Here is a 25,230-nt window from a genome sequence, read left to right as displayed (position 1 = left end):
TATCTCACCATTTCGTTCAAGCAAGTGAGGGTCAGAATGTTTCTTGCCTATATCTGCGAAAGACCGAACCAAAGGAATCCGATTGCTGAATTTTTTCTCATTCTGGTGATGGTGCCTTTTCAGAAGTGCCACTCTCACATTCTCCCTTATGGATTCATCCAGTTGGCCAGAAGCAATCATGTTGTCCAAGACCATATCTACAGAAGAGCAAAAACAGAAAAATGAAATGTTTATATACGTAGCTATCCTTCCACACACCCAAACACTGTAATTGCAACAAATCATATGAAAAAAAAAATGAATTATATGATAAACAGAAGTGCCTTTTCAACATCAATGCCATCTTCAAGAATCCACGGGAAATTTTCAAAGATGTCATTAAACAAGTAAATAAGTAAAACAGAGAATGTAGATCATAAAATACTAGTAGTATCATTTTAAGAAATAAGCTACTTAATGTTTTATGGTTTGTTTCAATTGCAACTTCCTTTCAAAAAAGAAACACCTGTGTATTCAACTAAAAGTGAATACACAACAGACATCTTAAAGCCTTAACCTAGTGTTCCCTATTTTGAAAGTATACAACTACACTAGAAGGATAGTTGTAAGATAATGGAACGAATTCCATAACTTCTGTTACTTTCAGATGACTCGAGCTCCTGAGGCTTGTGATGCACACATTTTAAAAAAAGGAAATGTAAAATGAAAGCTAGTTTTATCAGCTAAAACTGATGCATCAACTGGCAAACTATCAAGTTTCAAAGGTGCATCTCATCAGTATGCTCACACAGATGAAAGTCTGCTGTGATTATGTAGTTATTTTTACTCAGAAACACACACACCTGTAAAACCAAAATTGCCCTATGTGACACATAACTTTTCAACGTATTTTTCTATTCTTAACTAGCGCATCAATGAACTACAATGATAAGCCGTAATCGCATAGCACTTTTCACAGTGAAAAAAGTTATGGCTCAAAATGCTTTACAAGCAAAATTATATGCCATAAAGTCCTTGCCAGTACAGTACAACCTCCTTTGGGAATCACTGGTAACACACAGTCTTATGCTATGGCTTCTGCCTGTTTAAGGGAAAACCGAACACCTATTCAGGGAACTGAGATATACATTTATAGCCTTGTGTAGGATAATAATTCTTGGCAGAGTATACTTTCATAATGCCACCAACAATTAACTTCAAACAAATTTATGCAATCTCTTCATATGTAAGAGACCCACCTAAAATATTTGCTATTAAAAAACTGTTTTACTTTTTTTTTTATTTTTTTTTTTTTTTATTTCTTTTTTTTTTTTTTTACTTCTTTTTTTTTTTACTTCTTTTACTTTTTGCACTGTTTACACAGAATTAAGCAGTAACTATGTTTCTTATAAACTTATATTACTTCTGTAATTAATGTAATAAAACTCAATCAAATGATCGATTGCCTTTATAAACCACGTACACTTTTCCTTAGCAAGTCAGGAAAATAGGAAAGGAATGCCAATTTCCTACGAAAAATTTGAAGACTTAAAAGAAAAAATTCTGGCTATGCCAACTTTTTTATGCCAAAACACCTCGTCCTTCTCAAGCGTGTTGGGTGGCCCTAAGCCTAGCATGATTGCTGAGCAGGCATTCCACTGTGTGGCACCTGTAGCAAGAGATACCACGAAAATTAGGTGAAACTAGCTCAAAGGCATTCAGGCTAAACAAGTACAACTCTGATTTTAAAAAAAAGCTTTCCAAGATGATTCTACAGTACCCAAAGTGACCATGTGATTAGTGATGCCATTCAACACAGTAGGTTAAATGTGTAATTTACTTCTGCTCACCTCTTACAAAGGTGAAAAAAATAATAGATGTGCAACACTCAAATGCACTAATGGCATCCAGTTAACATCAGCCAAGTTATGATTAATAATTATGGTACTAAAGAACACAAATAAGTCCTAAAATGCTCTGAAAGATATTTATACTTCATCTGTAGAAGTAAAGACAAAGAACACATTCAGAAATCAGAACAAAGGTAGATTCTAGACTTCATCCTAAAAACATGCAAATAAAGGAGGTGCTACTCAACCAGCAGAGCTCCTTTTAAGTGAGCAACCAGCTCTTTATAATCAGATGAAGAAAACTGCAGATGTACATAACTATTTCTTCAATACCTTATTTTCAAGAATATTTTAAAAGTATATTTCAAGTAGAGATTAAAATTTAGAAATAAAGTATTCCAAAAAAAGTTTTGCTGCAACCTGCTATCTCATCTAGCGTGTTTGCTCTCATGTCCAACATGACTGTCCCGTTAAGAATACAGCTTCGCAGTTCAAAGAGACTGTGCAGAGACAGAGTTGCTACATAAGGCTTGCTCCACCGATCACCACCATCTTCAACATCCTCTTCAAATTTTAGCCACCTGAAATGAATACACATACAAATATTTATTTTTGTCCCGGAAAACAGACAACTTGGCAAGCCCTTCCCTCTGTGGCTCTAAGCAATGCTGAAGAGGGAGATACATCAGTACATGCTGACTTCCCTTTCTCAGAAAGCTGAGCAGATTAACAGTTAGAACACTTATCTAGCTCTTTGCCCAGGCTGAGCTCTTTTAGTTCTAGTCCATTTTGTTTCATCAGGTTTAAACAATACCTATCTCCACAAATTCATAAGAACAGTGTAGGACTATGTCACTTGATTTGCATGTCTTAGTTTCATCTGTATTTTAGGATTAAAAAACTGTCTGAAATGCATTGCATATAATGTTGATTCTAGGATGCCAAATCAGACATTCAAGAGTTAAGTAACATTAGGGTTTAACTATTAATTGGCTTTTATTCTAATTCACAGGTATAACAGAAGCTGAACTTCTGCAAAAGTCAGAATGCAATAAGGTAATCGGAAGCACTGCATCTGGAAGAGCGCATATTACAACACATGTAGAAGGAAAAAAATTAACTGTGGCCTCCTACAAAGAACAAACACACAATCTTTCAGAACAAACAAAAAATTAAAAGACCTTCCAAAGAACAACATATGTAAATACCCAATATCATTTAGATTTGAGTAAAAAAAGACACTATTTATTATCAACAATAATAGAGTAAATTTCTCTGAGACAGTAAATTCTGCACTACATGGTTAAGCACGTGTATTAAAGGAATATTGTAGCTTTCACAAAGCTACAACTTGCAGCAGTGAAATTCAGGGTCTTTTAAGAAGCCATATTAATTTCTCCAGAATTTGACAACGATAGTAGAAGTTTCAGTTTTCTGAGCCTGAACTGAAAAACTCCTACAGTTCAAGAAAATTCCAACACAGATCTAGTTTGCAGTTCTTTCAAATAAAATCACTACAAGATACACCTTGAAACAATCTACCTTTAGCTTACCTTGCAGTTTCTTTCCACTCATACTCTTCTCCATCCCTGAAGCAAAGTTCATCCATTTCAGTGAAGAGATCATGAGGAATGTGTTCATCATCATCTTCAGTACCCAGGATAAATTGCACTCGTTGGGATGGTGTGTCTTGAAGAAAAGGAGAAACTCAACAACTAAAATAACTTATATTTCTATTATAGAAGAAATAAAATGTAACAGTTACATTTTCCAGTCCCAGTAAGAAGCATGCAGCACAAAATTATCTTCAAGAGTATTTTTTAGATTCAGATGAAAGATCTGAATTACTAATAAACTCAGAACTAAATTCTGCTTTTGCAATGTTGTCATCATCCAATAAACTTTTTCTGAAAAAAGCTCTTGAAAACAGTATTTATTATCTACAAAGATCTACAGTAGATTGTTTCTGTCCCAAATCCAATATATTCAAAGAAATCCATAAAAAGTAAATCTCAGGAGGCAGTACAACTCCTTACTATCAGACAACTGGAAAACTCTAATAAGTATTTTAAGATTATGGATCAAGTTACCATGAAAATGCTGCTTTGTAGCTCTACCCATATTTTTTAAAGTATTGAGTGTCAGAAAATACAAGATCACAAAATGAGAAATTGAGTTTAATGCAGATAGCCAATATTTTTATGCTAAAACAGTATTATAAACTCAGTCCAATTCAGTGCAGGCTGCTGAACACTCATTTACACACCTGAAGCCCAACACTTCATGACTATATAAAACAACAAAATGTTTGCCTGATTGAAGATAAAAACACAATTACAGTAAGAATAGAAGAAACAGCACAAGCGCTTGAGCACAAAGTAACTATTATAAGCTTATTTTCAAGAGACACAAAGAACTCCAGACAAATTTCTTACCATATGATGGAGATTCTCTGCCATCTTGTGTATCAGTTTCTTTTTCTTTTTTTCTTCTGTGATGTCTATGCCCACGATGTCTATGCCGTCGACGACCTTGCTTTCCAAACGGGACATGAACGCCAATATACACAGCTCTGTGGCCTGTCAAAAAAGTTCAAAGGAAAACAATTACACACATACACACACATGCGTGCACGCAAAAAGACCCTCCTGCCCAATATTTAGCATCACTGTCAGAAAGACAGTACGGATAGGCTGCAATTGAACTTGATGATCTTTAAGGTCCTTTCCAACCCAAGTGATTCTATGATTCTGTAAGACATGGAATTTGACAAAGTCAAAAAGAAATCCAAAAGCACTTGGCAAAATGACGTTTACTGAATTACTGTTGCCTTTTGTCTTCTATCCTTACCCAGTGTCAAGGAACTAGTGTCATACTCGTTTCCCAGGTAAACTGAGTAAGAATAAACTGTGGCTCAATTCAAGAACTCTGCTGTGAAACATGTAATGCTTATCAGTTGCCTGATAAACACCAGGAAACCAGAAGCACAGTAGAAAAAATTTTAAGATATACCTTTTGTTTACTGAAAATCATCATACAAGCTTCATTAAGAAATTACCCATAGCTTATAAGTCAGAAGTAGTTTTCTACAGTTGAACAAACTGTCAATATTTCTAAATAATATGTGACGCACCTATGTGAACCTCATGTTCAAATATACCATTAATTTAGTATGAGAAAGGAAACAAACTTACACAAGCAAATTTATTCCTAAAATATCACACAACTGACAAAAAGATTTTTGTGGATTTTTTTCTCCTCTCTTTTTTTGATTCTAGAATCTTTTAATAAATTTCAATAGCACATCCTCAAATTAGTGCAAACAGCTCTTTACAACATTTACTTTAAACATCTTATTTCTCTTTGGCCTTTCACATTAAGGCAATACTAGCACCAACAGCCTGGCAGAAGAAATCAATCGTTTTGTACAAGCTACTGCCATGTTTACTCTAATACAGTTGGCACATATAGTAATCTTTTTAATTTCTTCTTCAACAATCTCAGGAAGAATCACATTAACAATAAGCCTGGAGGTTAACACTGAATACTTGATTTCATACTGTAGAAGAGTCATTACAGAAGGCTGACATTAGCAAAAGGAAAAGGAAGTGGTTTTCCACCTCTTAGAGAAATGTAAATTCAGCAAATTTACAGAAGTCAAAAAGTCCCCAGGAGTTGTGACTACACACACACAGAGATAGAGAGAGAGAGAGGGGGATTACGAGGACATTGGAAAATCTGTCCACTACAGAGTTTTAAAAAATAAAAATAATTTCTAGTATGCAAGAATAGCACCTCTAAGCCCTCCTCAAAATATAAATCTTTTTTCTTTAATACATCTTAAAACAGTACTTTCATAGTACTGCACAAGGGAGAAGACTAACCAAAAAAAAAAGTACAAACTCCATGTTTGTTTTATCTGTTGAAGATTGCTTTCTAAATTATGAGACTTGATTCTCGATGCAATTTGAACACTGAGCTTTAATTAGACCTGACTGACTGGCACTGTGACCAAATGTGAAATGAAGCATATTAAAAATAATTTGTTTCCATTAAGAGTGGAAAATTGATTAAATTGTTGACGCATTTATTACTCCTATTTATAGACAGAGAATCTTTCATGAGTTTCTTACAAAAAGAAGCTGAACCTCACCCCTCCATAACTACTGCGTGAGAGGTAATTTCAGAGCAATTATCACCAACGCGACTCCTGAATGTTAATCAATCAACCTGGCACAGAACATGGCTAGATGGCACCATTAACAACAGTCAGGTTACTAATACCACAGCGATGCAGTAAGTAAGCATGCGGACACCCGACAAGGCTTGAGACCAACAGCATTCACCAGGTCCCACTCAGATCTGCCCACTGCAACCACCACTAGCAGCAACAGCACCAATCTCCCCACCACCTTACACCATCAGGGCACGTTATATTTTACTGAGTCAAGTAGCATGTATTAAGCTCTAATTAAACATACTGTTAAACAGTCAACAGTTCATTGATGTTCGCTACTCTACCTCCAGGGTACCACAGTGACACTGAATGAACCTTCCAATGGTTTATACTACCCTTCAGCTCTCACTGCCTATAAGCAACTTGTGTGAATGGCTATTTGCTCATGTAGACGCTGTTTGGCAGGCAAGTGTGAAACAAGAATACTTTCTCCAATTACCTTTGCATCTGCTTTATACCTGCACAGTGATCTAATAGCTAGATCCTCACTGGATTTCAGGACTAAGAAGAAACACAGACAAGCCAGATGACTTTCAGCAATTAAGTCAAACACATCACAGTCCAATGCGATTCTATTAGAGTTACTTAAAGAAACAGTGAAAAAATCTCTCAATTTATTTATTTATAGGAGAATGAGAAGTCCAATACACTAATCAAGTTTGGCCACTGAAGCCAAATTTTTTTTTTGTTTGTTTTTCTTTTTTGTTTGTTTGGATTTTTTTTAATCATGGACATGTATGAACAAAGAAAGCTCTACTACTACCTAGGAAGTCAAAAACTGCTGCTACTGAATGCTGCCAAGTATATTAACTCCAAAAGGCAGGGCAAAAGTGCCCACGAATCAGACAAGTTTAACCTTAATTCTAACTTCACAGAGAAAAGCACTAAAAAGTTCCTGAAAATAAAAACAGTCGTATTGAGTAGGCCTATGTTCCCTTGGTTTCATTATTTAAATAGCAGTAATTAATGCTGGAAAATGAATATATATAGTTACTAGCATAATTTCCAATAATTAACAAGATTTTCTTCCTTCATTCCCAATGAATTGGGTAATGTGGCTAACAGTTCTCTTCACTCAGGCCTAAAAAAATCAGATAAAGACAGTTAAGTCTAAAAGGCCAGAACCCATATTATTGGTAACCATGTTACTTCAAAAGGAACACAGCCTTTTATCTGAATATTATTTTTCAAAGCTTAAAAAGGTACAACTGCTTGACCTTCAAAGCTTAACTCACACAAACACATCTGTACCATAGTACCACTCCCAAGCAAATCTTGTTAAAGAATTACATTAAACCTACAATCAACAGATTTATTACACTGCCTGATACTAAATTTAGCAATACAGAACTCAAGAGATAATTGTTCATTTTAATCTAACATGACTTTATCCAAGCTTAGCTGTTAAAATCCACCAAGGGTATTTACTATTAAGGCCCTTATCCCTGTGAAACAAATTTAAATATTAGGAGTTTGCTGCATATCTCAATTAGATGGTCTTACTCTGCAAGTCAGTTTATATAAAGTCCTACAAAACTAACAAAAAATACTGTGTTTAATTTCCTGATTTCTTCACAGAGCTCTATGTAAATGGTGATAGAAGACTTCTAAAGTCAAAAACATACATCCAGAATTCTTTGATGTGGCAACTGTGTTTCCGTACAGGAATTTCTTTTTTCTAACCATCAGTGATAACTAGATGCCTTTCAAGCTTCATACAAAGGAGAACATTCTTCCCTATGCTACCAAGGAAAACCAAGTTTCTGTCTATGTGAAAAGGAATGTGATACATTCTCAAATCTTGATTCTTCGAAATCTGAACTGCAGAGATGTTAATTAATGTTGTATGGGCCATGTGATGACTCGCTAGCTGTTATCAACTCTCAAAGCAGGACCAACTTCAAAGCTGAAGCTTCTTTATGATTAAGTTGCTTAGGATGACAACCAGTCAAGTTTTGAGTATTTGAAATGATAACTCCACAGTCTCTCTGGGCCACCCATTCCAACATATAAACAAACCCCCTATGGAAACAATTTCAAGATGCACAAGCTGCACTTCCTATCCCCCATCTTTGCATCTATACCCCCTCATCCTTTCACTGTGCACCTCTGGCAAGAGACTGACTTCACATTCTCTATAAGCTCCCCATAGTCACTTGATGACAGAGACTTCATAACAGAAATTGCTATTTTTCAAAATCTTCAGATAAGAAACTGGAAAGGTCATTCATTTTACACAGAAGCCTGTTTGTATGTGATCACCTCGGTTTTCCGAGCACCAATTTTCTACAAAAAGCGTCTTATTATAAGCAAAGGGTCTTTTTTTGTGTTTTGCTAAAAGAATTATTTGACAGAGATTATCACTTCCATTGAGAATATCTGAAATCAATTTTTTTTAATCAACAGATTTATATAAAGGAATAAATTATTCCACAAAGGGTTATGTGCCTTAGCTAGAGGCCACAGTTCAAAATATTTTAGAATCTATTAAGCCTTCTGGGCCCTATTCTGAAATTTCCTGTTGCTCCTAGTAATTAAGCATATCTGAGAATATGGTCTTTGTACTGAAATATCTCGGCATATAAGACTGAAAAGCATACTGAAAATTTTCATATGCACAGCGTATGGCAAAGCAGCTCAGTAAGAAAGAATGTCTTCTCACTACACAATGAAAGCCTGCATCACATTATGCTGAAGCAATAAATTCCACAACTCTCATTACGCATACAAGTGGGTTTCTTCTGTAGATTTAAAATCAAATATGAGTCGGTGCAGCAGTCAGAAGAGAAAAATGCTCTGAATGTTTAGTTCTGTTTGATTCAAGCAACAGTACTCAAGAAGGCACTGTCAGTAATTACATCAGACGTGCAGGTAGTAACAGTAATAGGGAAAGCTTAGTGCCAACTGACAGAGCTGCAAAGAGATTCTGGCACTGTATGCCCGCAGGTCTGTCCCAAGGCTTTGTGGCCTGTAGCCAACACCCATCTCTGTAGCCTCGGGAAGGAGCCAGCTGGGTATCCAAGGGAACTGCCTGCCTTCGCACTACACATCCAAACCTGGCCATAACTGAACGCGACGCTCTGAGCTCAAGGACCTCCTCCAGACCAGCTCTGTAGTGACACTCAGAAAAAAGGATATAGGGTAGAAAACTCAGAGACTAGACAATTCAGGCAAAAGTTTAATTAAGAACAATGGCTGGAGTCCCCAAGAATACTAAGCTCTATAATGATGTTGGCTTACTCCATCATCATACTGCTCTGGTAAATGGCTTCAAAAGAAACATTTGCCAAAAAAGGTTTCTGTATGTCATTAATGGTCACAAATACATTCTTGTTACAGATCTGAGCACACTCCTCTCTTGTACAAATGCTGCAGAATGTCTTTAAATGAATTAACTTGCCCCCAAGTGCATTTATTTCCTGATCTTTGTAAGGTAAGAAAAACATTAGAGGGAATCCTGTCCCATATAAGGGTTACACATTCTTAGGAAAAGCTTTCACACACTTGCTTTACAAGATAAGTATTCAGAAATCAAACTTACTAAAGCGTGATGATTTTAGTTTCAACTAGTTAGAAATATTAACTTTAAATGAATTTCAAATGGATCCATTTGGATGGATCCAAACCATTCAGCAGGAATTCTGAGATCCATCAAGCTACAAGCTCTGCCAATTTTTAGAACAACTGATTTTAAAAGGACTAAAAGTAACAAACATTATGAAAAGCCATTAGGAAACAATAGGCTGCAGAATAGCACAGTTTCCTGCATCTTCTGCCTCATTTCAAAAATCTTTGTTTGAGCAATTTTGACTCATCAAATCTATTTTAAAGTTTTAAGTTTCAATTGTACCGTTAGATAAAACTTCTCTGTCACGGCTCTAATGCTTGAATAATATTTTTAAATGTTTCAGATTACGAAGCTGCCATCTTTTCACAAAATTTGTGATGCTTGTGTTCTAACAGGATGCATCAAAATGCTCCCTCAAATAAAGTAAGTTTGCAAATAAAAACATAAATACACACCTTAGGCCATAAACTTCTAAATAGCATTGCTTTCATCTTGGTGCATTTTACATTATATATGTATTTTAAAGCTTTACGCTATGTAAAAGGCATTGGCTTGTTTTTAATGGCATTTTTCTTAAATTTGTTTCAAGAAGAAACACTAAAATCTGCATGGGAGTTTTGAGATTATGCAGCAGTTATTTAGCCAGGAATATGAATTTATATTTCTTACAGTGTTTTTTGTTGTTTTTCATAAATAAATAAACCTTATCGCCTCAGGCAACTTCAAGGGCTTCAGTAACACACAAGTAAATTTCAAAATTTTCAGTTTGGCAGAATCAAGCAGATTCCCTAAGACTGTTCTAAAATTTAGAAATAATTTTCTGACTTAAGAAACAACAACGTGAACGGTGAAAATTGTGTCTAGAAAATTTGGGTGCTCTACTGAGTTTTATGTCTATACAATAAAGTTGCCACATTTCCTTCTTAACAGCCAGTCTGAAAATAGTTTTGACATTTGTTAAGGACTTACCTTTGTAATTAGCACTGTAAGTAACAGTATGCTTTAAGAAAGTTGAGGAAAATTATTCTCTCTGCATAGAAGTCTGAATACTGTAGAAATGAACAGTAAAACAGTTTATGTGAAACTTGACTGTGGACTGTAAAATGCAGAATTCCCCAGAAAAAAATGTAAGTGTAAATTTCAACACACCCGTGACAAAGGCGTAGCGACGCAACCTAACTCCAATGCTTATTTAATGAAGACTGCATTAGGAGTCATAATAGCAAAATATCCTCAATTTTCTGACTTACAGAGCAGAGCTAAAGCCAGGTGACATTTATCTCTGTTTGTTCTATGTTGCTGCATTACTGTGCAAGTCAACTGTAAGTTGATGTTGCATATGAATCAGAGCCGGGCTAACATTCCTGACTGGTACTGTACTTGAATAGATGTTTTTTTTGCTTGCTTTCAGTTAAATTTAAACATTAAAATTCAAGTATATCACAGAAGAAAATGAATGAAAGGTGGTCTGCAAGAACCATTAATGATCATCCTAAATTTTTGCTTTCAGAAATAGTTTCACACCACTGCACTGTACTTTTGATCACATGAACAAGTACAACTTCACAAAAAACAGCATTTCAAAACTCTTTGCCACTCTCCCCCCCATCAAATAGGGCTCTTTTCAATATCATTTTTAAGTCTTTTAAAAGCTGAAACATTTACTTGGTAGTTTGAGGACCATGCAGAAATGTGTTCTGCACTGCCTGTCTACATTAGTGCACCTTGCTATTACAGAACAGGACAATGTTCCTATTACATCTTATATTCACCTACTCCTGTACCTGGTCTCCTGAAACATTTTACAGGAAACATTCATGGCTTTTTGAATACCTGCAATTAAGATGCATCTAAAAGTTAGAATATTAAACCTACCACCTAAACTAAAAAAAACAACACATCAACATAGCAGTACATTCCACCACAAGTTACAGAATAAGTTCTCTTTTTATGGTACTGAAACAATTTCCAACTGCTCCCAATGCACTAAACTGCAAAACATTTGCAGAGAAAGTTTTTCACTTAGATACACAATGTTCACTTCTAAAGGAGGAAAAACTGCAGGATTATTTATCTACTTATCAACTAAGATTAACAGAAAAGCACAGCTGTTTTCTCAAAGGAAAAATACGGCTTTAAGTCATCGAAGTATCAGAGCTAACAGGGTCATTTCAAACGTAAACACTACTTACACCTGCCACAGGATAGTGTTAGAGTAGCTAGTAAATCATCTTAACTCTTGAAAGCTGCTTCTTGGATTTATGCCACAGAATACTATTCTGCTGAAATGGACACTCGACCTCAGATTTTCTACTGGAACAAAACCTCTGTTCTGTGTAAACTCCTTATCTTTGCTATGCCTGTAACCTGTCTTCTGTTATTCTTAGCAGACACCTCTTTTCCATTAAGCTAGATCTAGTCTACGTATCCCGAAATCTACTTGAAAAACCATCTACACATTTGAAAAGATGAGACCTAATAATATCAAGCCAAACATAGCAACTCATGTTTAAGAGAGCTTTCCTTAGATACGGCTCTTAGTAGAGTAGTTTTGGTTGCGGATCTTTGGCGTTTTTTTTTTTTTTTGTAATTTGTTTTTTTAAAGACAGGATGAAGTACCTGTGCCACTACTATTCTTGCCTTACTTCCTTCTGCCCTTACTTTGTTGTTATTCTCATTAAAGCCATTCTTTGCAGCTCAAAGAGTTTAACATCAAGCTAAGAACTTTAAGGGTCCCTAAAGATGCTGTTTTAAAATGCTATTGTCCTTTCTAGTTCTTCTACAGCAACAAATACAGCTTCAGTAGGAAGTGTTACCTTAGTTTAGTATTGATTTAATCCAGCCATAATTGCAGTTCACCATTTTGACCCATTTATCTTTTACAGGAAGAGTTATGAAACAAGTAGCCATGTTTAACCTTTCTAATCTAAATACTTTCACTCTGGATATGTACCACACTTTCCCAGCAACCATAAATAGAGTACAGAACCCAGTCTCCAAGATTTATTTTTGTTTTCAGCAACTAGACTTCTTTCCATTAAAATTTCATGTCCAAATTTTCAGAAAATAATTATCCCATAATGACAGGACCAAAAAATATAGCTTTAGTACTAAGTTATACCTTCTGTGGCATCAAACCAATCAGCATCATTTTGCAGTGGCTTTAAAGCTGCTGAATATCTCCTGTCATTGCTGACTCTCAAGATTTGGTGCTTCACACCATAGCTGAATACAAATAACAGTTTGCTGTCCCTCCTTTAAAATGAATCAACGCGCATTTCTGGAGAGGTTCCAATTTCCTAGAACTCCTTTTCAAGTCAGTGGGGGAACTGGATTGAAACAGCTTGAGGTCTTGAAACACATTACTTAATGTTGCCATAGATCTTTCCAAGGCTACAAGAAAATTTTCACAAGCTTGTAATGAAAAATAATACTATCCAGAGTTTTCCACTGCTTGCAGACAATAATTCTATTTCTCTCCTTGTCAGATTTTAATTCCAGAATTAGAAACAAAGCAGCCCCAAACCTTCATGTCTAGTCTCATCATCGTAGCTTACAATTAGTGATCCCATAATAAACAGCTCTAAGTTCACATACATTTATCATCTAAAACATCCTAAATCTAAGCAACTTCTTTTAGTAAATCTCAGAGAAGTACACTACTCAAATGACTGTATTTACATGCAAAGAAAAACTTACTGTTCTTACTTTGGAACAGTTACCACTGACAGAAGACAAAAAGTACACAGTCCCTGCCTTTCCCCATTCTACCATTAAAAAAAGGTCTGATTTTCTCACAAAACATAATGTAATTGCCAAAAGTATTTTAACACAGAAGTGGGAATACTGATCTACCTGAAGCTTCAGATTTGTGATAATTCTGTCGGAACACATTTTTCTTGTCAGACACTCCTTATTAATTACTTGTTTCATCTCTGCACTGCCAGTGCAGAAAATTATACTGGGCCATTCCAAAGAGAAGGTGAGATAGCCAAAGAAAAGAGGGCAAAGCTGCACGGCTATGAGCAACTGCTCATCTCTCCTTCCAATTGCTATTGACTGAAATACTCATGAAACACACGCAATGGTTTCACCTTAATTTATTCTTTGGCCACAGGAAACAAAGGATATTTTCAGTCAGCAACGGAACTGCTGAAATTGCCTTGAGCAGCCTTAACCTATCTCCCCACCCCTGCCCTGTACCCCTTGCAGCGCTGTGCTGGCTGCAACATTCCTGTGCCTGTGCTATCAAGGAGACTGGGGAAGTGATCTGGTTGCTCGTTTGTTCCCATGCCATTTCTGTGCTGAGGCATTCCAGCTGTTGGGTGCACTGACAAATTGCTCCAGCTGAATGTCTGCCTCCTCTTAACCCCTGCCTCTCTGCAAAACACACACATATTTTTTTTGGGTCTTGTCCCAGATAAAAACAAGAGAAGGAGATGAAGGAGACAGCTGAAATCTGCACTGAAGACTTAAATACAAAAACAGACACGAGAGTGGTTTCACACTAGCTTGACTCTATGTGAAATGCCATTGTTGCCACCTCCACCTCTGTACCTCTCAACCTTATACCACACTTCCTTCCTCCTCTCAGTGTTGGCAGACTGGGCAAACTGGTTCAGGGTGCTCAGTTGATGAGATCTTACTCATTATTTTCCGTTGTAAGGTGTGTTTCTTTTTCTGCTGGCTTAAGACATTTAACAAAGCTTACAATACAGTTAGATAGAAAGTATCAGTTCAAGATAGAAAGCAGAAAGAGGAAAGGAAACACAGTAATATGACTGTAGCAACACACAATCACTATAAACTGTGTCATTTGATCATAAAAAAAGAAAATGTGACAGCAACCTGAACTCAACTTTTATCCACTAGAAACTGCTGCTATAATGCTGCTTCAGAATACTGGACAGACAAGTCACTACTCTCACAAAATACTACTTAATGTAACTACTGATAGCATTCTGGCATTTCACAAATGTTAATTAAGCTTCAGAGCACAGGTAACTAAATAAGATTTAAAACATTGCGTGTCCTCTGGCTTTTTCTGTTTGCATCATTAACTGGCATGCATGAATTTTCATGCCAATCTACCTCCTTTTCAAGCCATCAAGAAATTAATTCTTAGAAAAAGGATTCAATTTTGCACTTTTCAGTATAATTGATGTATTTTCTTCCTTTTTGGCCTAAATGCAAGATTTGGCATTAAAAAAAAAAAAAGGAAATTAAATAGGATTCCATAATATTTTAACTGATTGCAGACTGACAAATACACAATTCAGTATGAAACTAAAAAACTGACCACCTAAGCAGTGCTTAAAAGCGTATGACCACAGTCACAAAGACAGTAAACTTCCAGATAAGAAAATAAAACATCTTCCTCAAGACTCCTCTAAGCTTTGACATCATTCATGCTGGGAAACCACCTGCCAAGAATAATCATTCATCCAAAACAACATTCTAATTGATAGTCTCATAAGCAAACCTTTCCCTTAGAAAACTTCAAGAATGTTTTTAAAATATTTTTTTCCTGTGACAGATTCAAAGAACACTGAGGGTTTACTAGCATGCAGAGAGATCAAAAGAAACATAGGTCATCTGCAGTTTCCAGGTTTTACTCCTAGAACTGTGTGCCAGCCATAAAATTCAGGTTCCTTTTAGCAATACTGGTTGCACTTGAAGGAAAATAGGTATTTTATCTTGAGGCAAAAAATATATATATTAAGCAGAAAAAAAACAAACTCACTCTCTAGTTCTTCTTTCTCAAAGTTTGTATTGATAGTAGAGCTGATTTTGCCCATATCCACAACAGCTTCTTCATCATGACCCTGAAGAAGAAAAAAAAAAACATGAGCTTAAGTTAAGAACATACAACTAACACTACCTTCTTTTAAATTCCTAAATATACTCTTCAATTCTGAACCTGACAGCCAAAGTGATCTAAAATAATAGAAGTTCATCCCTTAGAAACTGAGAAAGAAAACGAAATTGAAAAACTACTCATACAATTCCTCTAGAAAATATTATTCTGTATTGAAGGAAAACATTTCACTGTTGTTAGAAAATACCAAAATAACAGTATGATTAAAGCTACAAAACCATGTGTCATAAAATAACGAAGAAAAACATGCTATTTGTGTAGAGACAAAAGGGAGGACAATTCAAAGCTTCTTGACTATTATTTACTTCTACAAAAATAACTGCTACTGTACTTTAAGAGATGTTCCTTCAAAGTTTAAGAAGAGACTCAAGTGCCTTGGCAAAAGGCAAGAAGATGGGACAAAATTTACATCAAATTCCAACCAGTATCGCAATAAAGATAAAGAAGAGGTGAGGGACAAAACACACAGCTGAACAAAGTAGAAAAGAAAGGAACCCTCAGAGCAAATGCTGTCTACAGAAATGTAAAACCATTTATATCAACACCCAGAGAGCAGAATTCAAAGCTGGGAATAAATCCACAGATACACTAAACATCATGGCATTTCCTTTGTAAGGCTGTTGATTTCCTCTTATCAAGGATCAGGACATGCATTCCAGGAGTGGAATATTTTTTTAGTTTTACATTCAACAGTAGCAAATCTCCTTCACCAAAACAGAAGGCAAATTTTTAAAAGTTACAGAAGTTCACATTCAGAGATCTTGAACCTGTTTGTTTAGAGAACTAATCCTATGTGAGATTTTCTGGCACAGCTTTTATGAACCACAGGTAATATGAGGGGGTAAAACAGCTCCAGCATCTCTTCTAGATCAAGGATTCAAATAACAAATCCTTTCCCCAGCTTTCAGCAGGTTGTGCATATGCTACAATTCTACCCAATTCATACTGTTTATGTACAAAGTTAGACAACTGCAGTTGTATCTCCTGTTCAGGTTCCTTTACTAGTGAAATGTTACCACCCATAACACAAAAGTGTGATATTTAAAATACATACAGGCTCCAGAATAAGTTATACTCTGAACGCTTCCTCTAATCCCACACAGCACTGTAGAGAACATGCCTAATGCAGCCCTTTGCACACTACTTTTGGCTCGATGTGACAAAGAAACCTTAACATAACTGTTACAGCAACAGGTGTCTCAACATCATCTCAGAACTGACATCTAAACAACTTGAAATTCACCTTTTTCCCAGCAGTTTGTATTTTGCAGAAAGCAGCTCACTCATACTAGCTCACCATCCATGGCCTGCTAGCAGAACCAGTTGCCTGCAGGCCTGCTGCCTGCCCTAAGGGCAGGGTTTGGCCATGCACCTCACTACCTGCAATACAAGGCTACCTAATGGAGAATGCTGTCCCTTGCTTTTACCACTCCCCTGGGCAATCACTTCTTTCCTCCACCAGAACCAGATTTATCAGTCATGAAGCTGAATATAAAGAGTTGAACCATTTACTTATTTATTTTTAATAACTGACTCTGTTTTCCAACTCACTAAACTGACTTCTGTCGGGGACATGAAACACCTTGATCCACAAGGCACCGGGTTGCTCCTCACCCCTGGAAGGAGCCCAGTGGCACATTTACATAGCTCAATGCAAGATCCGCGATTCAGGTTTCAGGCTGTAACAATGCAAGCTAAATCCTACAGTCTTACAGGGAACTGAGAGCCAGTTTTGATATTCACCTAAATTTTGACTTTTGAATTACTCAACAGCACAGTGCTGTAGGTGTAGAGGAATGTTTTCTCACAGGGAAGCACTGAGAATGAACATCACCACACTGTATAGCAGCTATAAGCCAAAACAAGCTGTAACACCCCACTCACCACCCCCAGAAACAACCAAACACACAACTTCTCAGTCCCTCTAGAGCAGGTACTATCACAGCATGTCACCCACACAAAAACAAATCCAAATCATTAAGAAATAGAAAGAATATAGAATATAAAGACAACTAATGACCCAGCACACAAAGGAAAAAATAATTTTCAGATGAGATTTCTAATGGATCCCATAACAAGTGCCCTTACATTTTTGAGAAGGCTGTAACAAAAGCAGTTTGATCACATGAAAAAGGAAAGCAGCTGGCATCATGTAAATAAGGAAGATGTAGAGTAAGGAGTAGCATAAGACAGAACAATCTCATGAAAACTAAATAAAGGAGGATTCTGTCCCTTTGAAATTGAGGATGTCAGGAAGGGTGTTAGCAATTTCTTTTTGTCACTTCAGATGTACTGAAATGGCAGATATGCAAGTATGTCAGAAAAATCGAACTCCTTCACAGCCTAGACCACTAGAGACAATAAATTTCAGGTGATTAAACCAAAGTTTTGTATGGTGCACAAATCTGGGGAGCTATTACAAAGACAAGAATAGTTCATTAATAAAAAAGAAGTGGTAGAAGTTTAGAAAGAGTCACAGTATTAAGATCTCAGAGGTGAAAGGCATTCCTGCCTCCTACATATCAAAACAGGATTAAAGAGCCCTCCAGGAGATGCCTCCATAACACAATCAATCTCTGCCATCTCTGGTAACAGTTCTGGAGGTAGGAGAGAAGCAGTGCCAGTAGGAGGTCTCAGCTCTTGATTTTACTGAAGATGTGTTTTCCAGTACAAATTTCGGGGGAAAAAATTAACATACAAAAAGCCAGTAACAAAAAGAGCTGTAGAAGCAAGCAGCAACACTAAAATGTTTAAGTTAACGATCTGTTGGGGTACCAAATAAATACAGAAAAACATCTAAGGCACTGGTACTTTGTTACATTCGTAACACTACACAGGAAGCATCAAGTGTAACCACTTTCCAGTTTATCTCAGTAACACAAAATAGAAAATAGTGTGTAGTAAACATTACTTCATCGAACCTGATATACAAACAAAGCCAGCATATTACCGGAAAACTCTGAAGCTAGAGATGGAAATAAAGATAATTCAGGCGATCTGTACACTTCAGTCTGTTAAAATTAGAGATGCATGCAGCCACAGAACCCACTAAAATATCATGCATGTAACTTTTTTTTTTCCTCCTCCATTTCTCTTTTAGGATACTCAGAAGCTTGCCAAGCAGTTTTCTAGCAACACAGGAAGACAAGACTCTTCCCAACCTCATTACACAGACCAATGCATACTGAAAGAAAACTACACACACTGGAAAATTCACATGCAAGAAAAGACTAATCTTCTAGCAATGTTTTCAAACTGTACTTGTTGAATCTCTTATACTGTGATACTACTATTTATCCTTTTCTTTTAATAAGATGCCAACTTTATACATACAAATACAGCCTTCAAAACCACACCATGTGAAACTTACGTCTTTTGAGATTAGATTACAGAAAGGCATGCATGCCCTTGCAAACCGTTCTATCACTATCTCAAAGTACTCAACATATGCAAAGACTCTTCCAAGAATAAACCATTAGCAACCACAAATATCATACATGAAAAAGTATATTATTTATAGCCTTTTGTTTAGAAAGGCACAAAGAGTCATTTTAATTGAACCGTGTTGCCGCTAGCAAGTCCTAGGATCCTTTTGCCTCAGGTCAAATAAAAAAAGAAAAATTTAAACCGATTCCAAGCTTCAGCCTTTTCCTTGCTAAAAATAAAGTCTGTAGGGCATAGGTTTCGAGTAATTATAGAAGATCCACCACGTCAGTTTAAGGCAGAAGCAAGAGAAAACTTTCAGCTGGTGAATCAAAATGCATTCCCATTTCAGTTGATCTTTTACTTTATAAACTGTTCAGGATGTAAAAAAGTACAAAGAAATGTAGGACCATTTACAGTTTTGTCAGCTTCCCCTTCTAAGGCACCTAAAGAGAACAGCAGTATCTTAGTAAGCATTCTTCTGTAGTTCATCACCAATTCCATGTGAAACTTCACGCACAGTGATCCCACAGTTGCTCAGTGACAGCTGATGAAGATAAGCCAAAGCAAAACTGAAGACTCACTTCTAAACATGTGTAACTCTTCCCACTAAAAAGACAGAACAACTGAAATGAGAAGGGGTAGCACAAGCAGATCCCAGTCAGCTTTCCAGCTTTTCCCAGCATGAATATCAGTCCCCTTTAATGCTGCAGAACAAATACAGCTTTCAAGTTCTCTTTTGTGTGGGCCATTCTAGGAGATCCCTACTAGAATTCCCCTTGCCACCTCTGGTTTTCAGGTGTCTTTGTTCAGTAAAGGAAAAGACCTTAAACTTCCTTTTATTGCAAACAACCAGGTACCCAAAAATTGCCCGTGCCTTCTTCACCTGCCTTCCCAAACAAGTGTTTTCGCAAGCCCTACATTGTGAAAAGCATGAAGGAAAACACTCCAGTTTGCAAGGATTAAGCTGTCAGCCTCCAGCAGCATGTGTCAGTTACTATCTAGCAAAAATATGACGTACTGGCTATGAAATGTAAAGGAAACTTTCCACTGCCATCTGCACATGCTCTTTTCACCACACAGCTCGCCTGCCCTCCTGCACTCACACAGATAGGACAGGCTTCAGAGGGCACACAGCACTAGCATCAGTTTTAAGGTACTTACAATGTAGTTCACTCATATTATGGTGATAAACAATGATCATGCAGATGACTGATCAGTTAACTTTTGAAATGCAAGTAAATAATCTAATAATGTAATAAACCGATTGTGTTGACAATCATTAAGGTTGGAAAAGATCACTGAGATCACCTAGTCCAACCACCAACCCATCACCACCATACCCACTGACCACGTCCCTCAGTCTTAGCAAAGTTATGGTTGAACTCAGACAGTGCTCATCTGCTCCACTTACATCCATTCAACTGAAGCTCTCCAAGACAGCACAACTAATTAATTGCAGCACTGGAAGTGAGCACTGGTGTTCATAGGAAGAAGGGCATAGGAGGCAGCACACAAATGTGTACACACACACACACACACACACACACACACACACACACCAAAAAAAAAAAAAATAAATAAAAAAATAAAAAAAAATTATTCCCAGCAGTTCTGGAGATTGTTTGCCTTTTTCTCAACTCAGGCATACAATTCCATGCTACCAGGAACCCCTACGGCAGAATTTCAACTAGATGCATTTGCTAAAGGGGGATGAGGGCATGGTTATGTCGTTTCCCTCTGTCCCTGGCCCAAAATACAAAGCTCCTCATTTTGTTGTGTCCTACTACAGCTGTCAACATCATCACACTGAACACACATGCTGCACTGATGGCAACCCCTCTCTGAAGCCCCACAAGTACATTGTACTGTCAGGTCTCCTTCTGCTGGACATGTACTCAGAAAATAGACTCTACCTATCAAGGTTCCAGCATCAAAAAAATAAAATGAAACACAGAATAATTGCCAATGGTGATCTGCTTTAAGCCAAATAAAGAAATGAAAAACTCTATTTTAAGCACACATCTAACAAAAAAATAACTAAAAAGAGACTATGAAAACTGATTCTGCACCTATTTCCCAGATGTGTGTACAAATGTGTATACATGTAAAAATACAGAAAAAAGACTTTTACTAGATAGGCACACATGCATTGTTTTGTCACACTGCAACTGAAAACATTCAGAATAATTAAGAACTGGTAGGGTAATTCACAATGCATTTCCTAACAGCTTATTTCAGAAGCCTATGTTTCTGTTTAAGCACACATAATACCCCACAGAATCAGACATTAAAATACATCTTCAATTCAGAGAATGCATGTACAGCCTCTTAGCCAATCATTCTGTTTCCCAGAACTGTAAACTAATAAGCAGTAATGCTTCAGGGGAAAAAAAAATAAAAAATAAAAAAAAATCAGATACAACCAGTACTTCCTAACTTTATAGAACAAATCAAGTAGCAACAGCAAGTCTGGAAGTACTTAAGATTAGGAACCTTAGAAATAATGCTGCCTGTGACTTCTCATAAGAGATCGACACCAATCACTGGCAGACACCAGCACCAGCTCTGTGCCCCAGCTCTCCTCTAATACTTTCGGTGCACCGACCAGTCTTATGCAAAGGACTTTTGACCTGGATCCCCTGTAGGAACCAGTAACAGCAGCACATAAGAAGTTCTAAATAGATAGTTTTACTTCTGTCAGAATGATTCCCCTTTAAATCAGAGGTAAGATGAGACGACAGTGGGGAGGAGGCAGGCATCTCCAGTTGTTGGCGCCTTGAAGGACATGCAGGATGTGAAAATGAAAAATTCTTTCTAAACAGTAATAAGTCAAGACATAGGTAAGAACAAAACTAGTAGAAACAGAAAACTTTCCAGTTTTAAAACAGAAATCATACTGTACTGATGGGTTCCCTTGGTCCTATTTGTTACGTTCTCATTTTCTGGAGAAACAGCTGTTTTCCTGATATTTTCTTGTCCCGTTATCATAGCAGCAGCTATTTTCCAAGCACTACAGGAAAGACACAATGCAGCTCCAGGGCTTTGGGTCCCCCCACCTCCTCCTTCCTGCGGATTTTATCTGTGGTTATCCCACTGCTGTTACACAACTACCCTCACAAGTCGATGGGAATCCTTCCCAAAGCAATATTCAGAGCTGCACAGGGAAGCTGCACAGATTTCAGTAAGACCACAGCTATAGAAAAAGAGGTTAGCAATATTTAAAGAAGTTTTTCTAGCCTACTAATCCTCTAATTAACTGCTCAGCTTATCCTACTGAATACTGAACTCTGATCAACCCGCTTTAGAATTCTCACAACAAGCACAGGAGCTACACAAGTCTTCAGTTTGGATAAATAAGACCAAAAGACATCAACAGAATCAGCTGACTCTATGGATGCTGCATTTCACTTTTTCAAAACTGTACATGAAGTAAGGAAAGAAATGTACATATATTAATCTAAAAACAGTTACCATTTTTGGAAGAAAAATAAAAAAACAGCTCTAGAAAACAGTAATATTTTAATATCTTTTCCTTCCTGCACAGTTGAACATATAAACTAGTTATTCATAAACATTAAAAGTAATATCATTTCAGTGTTTCTAGCAAACATTAATCAGGTCACTGTCTGGCTGCGCACCACAACCTGCAGGAGAAGTCTTGGCTCTGACCAATCGCACAGCAGTCTTTATACCATAACCACAAGGCCTTTTACTAATCACAGTGCAAAACAAAGTGAATTCAACCTGGGTGCTCTGTGAGCTCGGAAATTTACTACTGAAGTTAGCAAATAATATCACCACTCCAACAGAAGGTGTCAAGTTGCGTGTTTAAGAGCCCAGCTGTCATTTTACAAAGTGCATTCTATCACTGCCTCACAGCAGTGGGTTTCATTCAAAAATACGTGGCTCATTTCAGTTCAATTATTTCTCAAATTACAGTTTAAAAAGCTCAACAGTCAGATAATGAAAGGATCCGTAAATACCAATAATATGCCAAACTGCAGTCATTCTGGTGTATGCACACCCTTCAGGCTTTCCATCAGCTTTAACCAGTGCCTGCCCCTACCAATACGTGGACGCTGAGACAGCCCTGTGCCGAGTTCAAAGCAGCAACACAATGAAAATCAGGAACCAAATGCTGCATGAAAGCACCACAATTAGATGTATGCCGACACGTGTAAATGAAATGCTTGTTATGTTCATATAGGAAAATAGAAAATTTAGCAGTCTTCTCATAAAACTTGCATTAAATAATTCAAGGATTTTTAAAGGCTTACATCTTTGGAAAATTCCACCCCATAGATGTTAGTTTCCAGGGAACTATAAAGTAGCAATCCCCATTACCTGCTGCACTGCAGGTAAATATTAGCGATAAAGACTGCCTATATGAGAACAAAGCAAAGTTCATAACGCTGGCATTGATGTCCACTGCTTCACTGCAGAAATCCCCACAAATGCATTTTTATAGCCATGCTGCTCAAGTCAGAAGAAAACACCCAGGAACATTTGACTTGTAACAGAACTCATTGCATTCGCTGCCGTGGCATTTTTGGGGAGGAGGAGGGGTGGGAGTGGTGGCATGAAGAGGAAAAATTAATTCACTATTTCAGGAATAGAAACTCCCCTGCTACCCTTGCACAGAATTACTCACAGCCACAGTTGGTAACCTTCAGATTAAGGAAAATTGACTCAAAACAATACACACAAAACAAACCACTCTCAAAATCTGGTAGTACACACTTGTGCTTGTACAAGCAAACCTTCTTTCAATATTAAGCCAGTTACTACACCTCAGCAACTCTAATTACACAGAAATCTCTCCAACAGCATAGAAGCACCGCTGCTTCCAGTCTGTCTTACCCCATCAGACCTTTCCTTCACCAACAGGATAGCACACAGCACTCAGAGAGCAAAGCCCTGCACCCAAACCGACTCGCACCCTTCGGGAGCCACGCACTGCTGTGTACATACATGTTGCACTCTCTTCCCCGGCGGAGCTCCTTCCATGCTACCCGCAGTGCCCTCGCACAGCGCTCCCGGAGCTGGGCGGCCGCACACAGGCAGCTGCACGTACAGGACTGCCGCACGTCTGCAACTCACGGGAGGGCCCAGGGGAACGGCTCCCGTGCGCAGCCAATCACACCTCGCAGGCCTCCCATCTCCCAGGACGCTGAGGGTCGCAGGGCAGCAGAAGGAGCACAGCAGTGCGTCTCTGATTCCTGCTCAGAGAATACCAAAAAAGGAGCTGAAATGGAGCTTGGGACTTTGCATTTTCTGCAGCAGCCACAGCTGAGGACAGCTACAAGGTTATACTTCCATGCTGATCCAAGCCTTCCTTAGCTCTATGAAATGAAATGTACCTTGGTTCCTAGAAGTCAAAACATCTGCTAAGCGCGTTTACAGCCATGTCACCGACCCTCCACTGAGCACTCATTCCAAAGCAATTTTTTTTTTTCCTGACATAAACCTTATGTTCTCAATCTGCAGAATGAACTACGGATAACTAAAAAATCCTCGTGCAGTTTGCTCCCATTCTAGTAAAAAGATGTTCACCAACAAGTATGTGTGTGTGTGTGTGTGCAGGCCTTTTCTCCTCCAAGCTGCTAAAGGCCCTCTTTGCTGCTACACAGATGACTGAACAATTTAATAGGAAGAACAAAGGTAATGAAGGGAGCAGACATTCTCACTCCTAGTTAGGTCTTCTCAGCTGAGCACCCCAACCACACCTATGCTGTCCTGGATACAGAGCACAGATATCCACAGTCCTTCAGCTACTCTGCTGGCAACATGGCTATGCTGAACTGTATTTTGGGGTAGCTCTCCTGTATTTTAAAGCAGCCTTCCTTAGCAAAAACCTGTAATAAAATTATTTTAATTTCCACCAAGAGTGCAAAGTAGGTTTCTTCTGGGTGAGGTGAAAAGCTATCTACTCCTTTGGGGCAGAATACCTTTTTTTTTTTTTTCGAGGTGGGGTGGTTGGGCCAGTAGAGGGGTTGGGCCACCCCTTTAACGTTGGAATTTTGTTAAACAGAAAGAATACTTATTTGGTTTGGGAATTTAAAAAAAAAAAAAAAAAAAAGAAAAAAAAGAAAAGAAAACTGTTGCAGCAGTTTACTGATTTTTTTTTTCTTTAATTATTTTTTATTTTTTGTCTGTAGTCAAATGGTTCCCAGTTAACAGTCACTCAGCCTTGGAACAAACTAAAAAAACACTCCAAATATTTCTTCCTTTAAAAAGAAATAGAAAACAATATACATGTAGAGCCATGCTCAAAACCCAACGCTGTAAAGAT

The 25,230-nt window shown here is 37.5% G+C and overlaps 1 protein-coding gene across 7 annotated transcripts in view; it reads right to left on the bottom strand.

The window, feature by feature from the left end:
* SLC4A7 (solute carrier family 4 member 7) overlaps positions 1 to 25,230 on the bottom strand; it is an 82,869-nt gene that overhangs the window by 34,924 nt on the left and 22,715 nt on the right. For 5 of the 7 annotated variants that reach the window (XM_042888134.1, XM_042888135.1, XM_042888131.1 and 2 more), the window contains exons 2-6: positions 15,378 to 15,459; positions 4,265 to 4,408; positions 3,383 to 3,518; positions 2,250 to 2,410; positions 9 to 197 (exon numbers count right to left, since the gene is read on the bottom strand). In XM_042888134.1, the coding sequence (XP_042744068.1) occupies positions 9 to 197; positions 2,250 to 2,410; positions 3,383 to 3,518; positions 4,265 to 4,408; positions 15,378 to 15,459 (712 nt within the window). Of the gene's footprint in view, positions 1 to 8; positions 198 to 2,249; positions 2,411 to 3,382; positions 3,519 to 4,264; positions 4,409 to 15,377; positions 15,460 to 23,909; positions 24,039 to 25,230 lie in introns of those variants that run through there. The other 2 variants (XM_042888132.1, XM_042888133.1) reach the window with 2 other exon arrangements.

This window comes from Lagopus leucura, unplaced genomic scaffold (assembly GCF_019238085.1).
Source record: "Lagopus leucura isolate 7727_CA_CO unplaced genomic scaffold, USGS_WTPT01 Super-Scaffold_100157, whole genome shotgun sequence".
Taxonomy (NCBI): Eukaryota; Metazoa; Chordata; class Aves; order Galliformes; family Phasianidae; genus Lagopus; species Lagopus leucura.
This window is presented reverse-complemented; position numbering and strand designations above follow the sequence as displayed.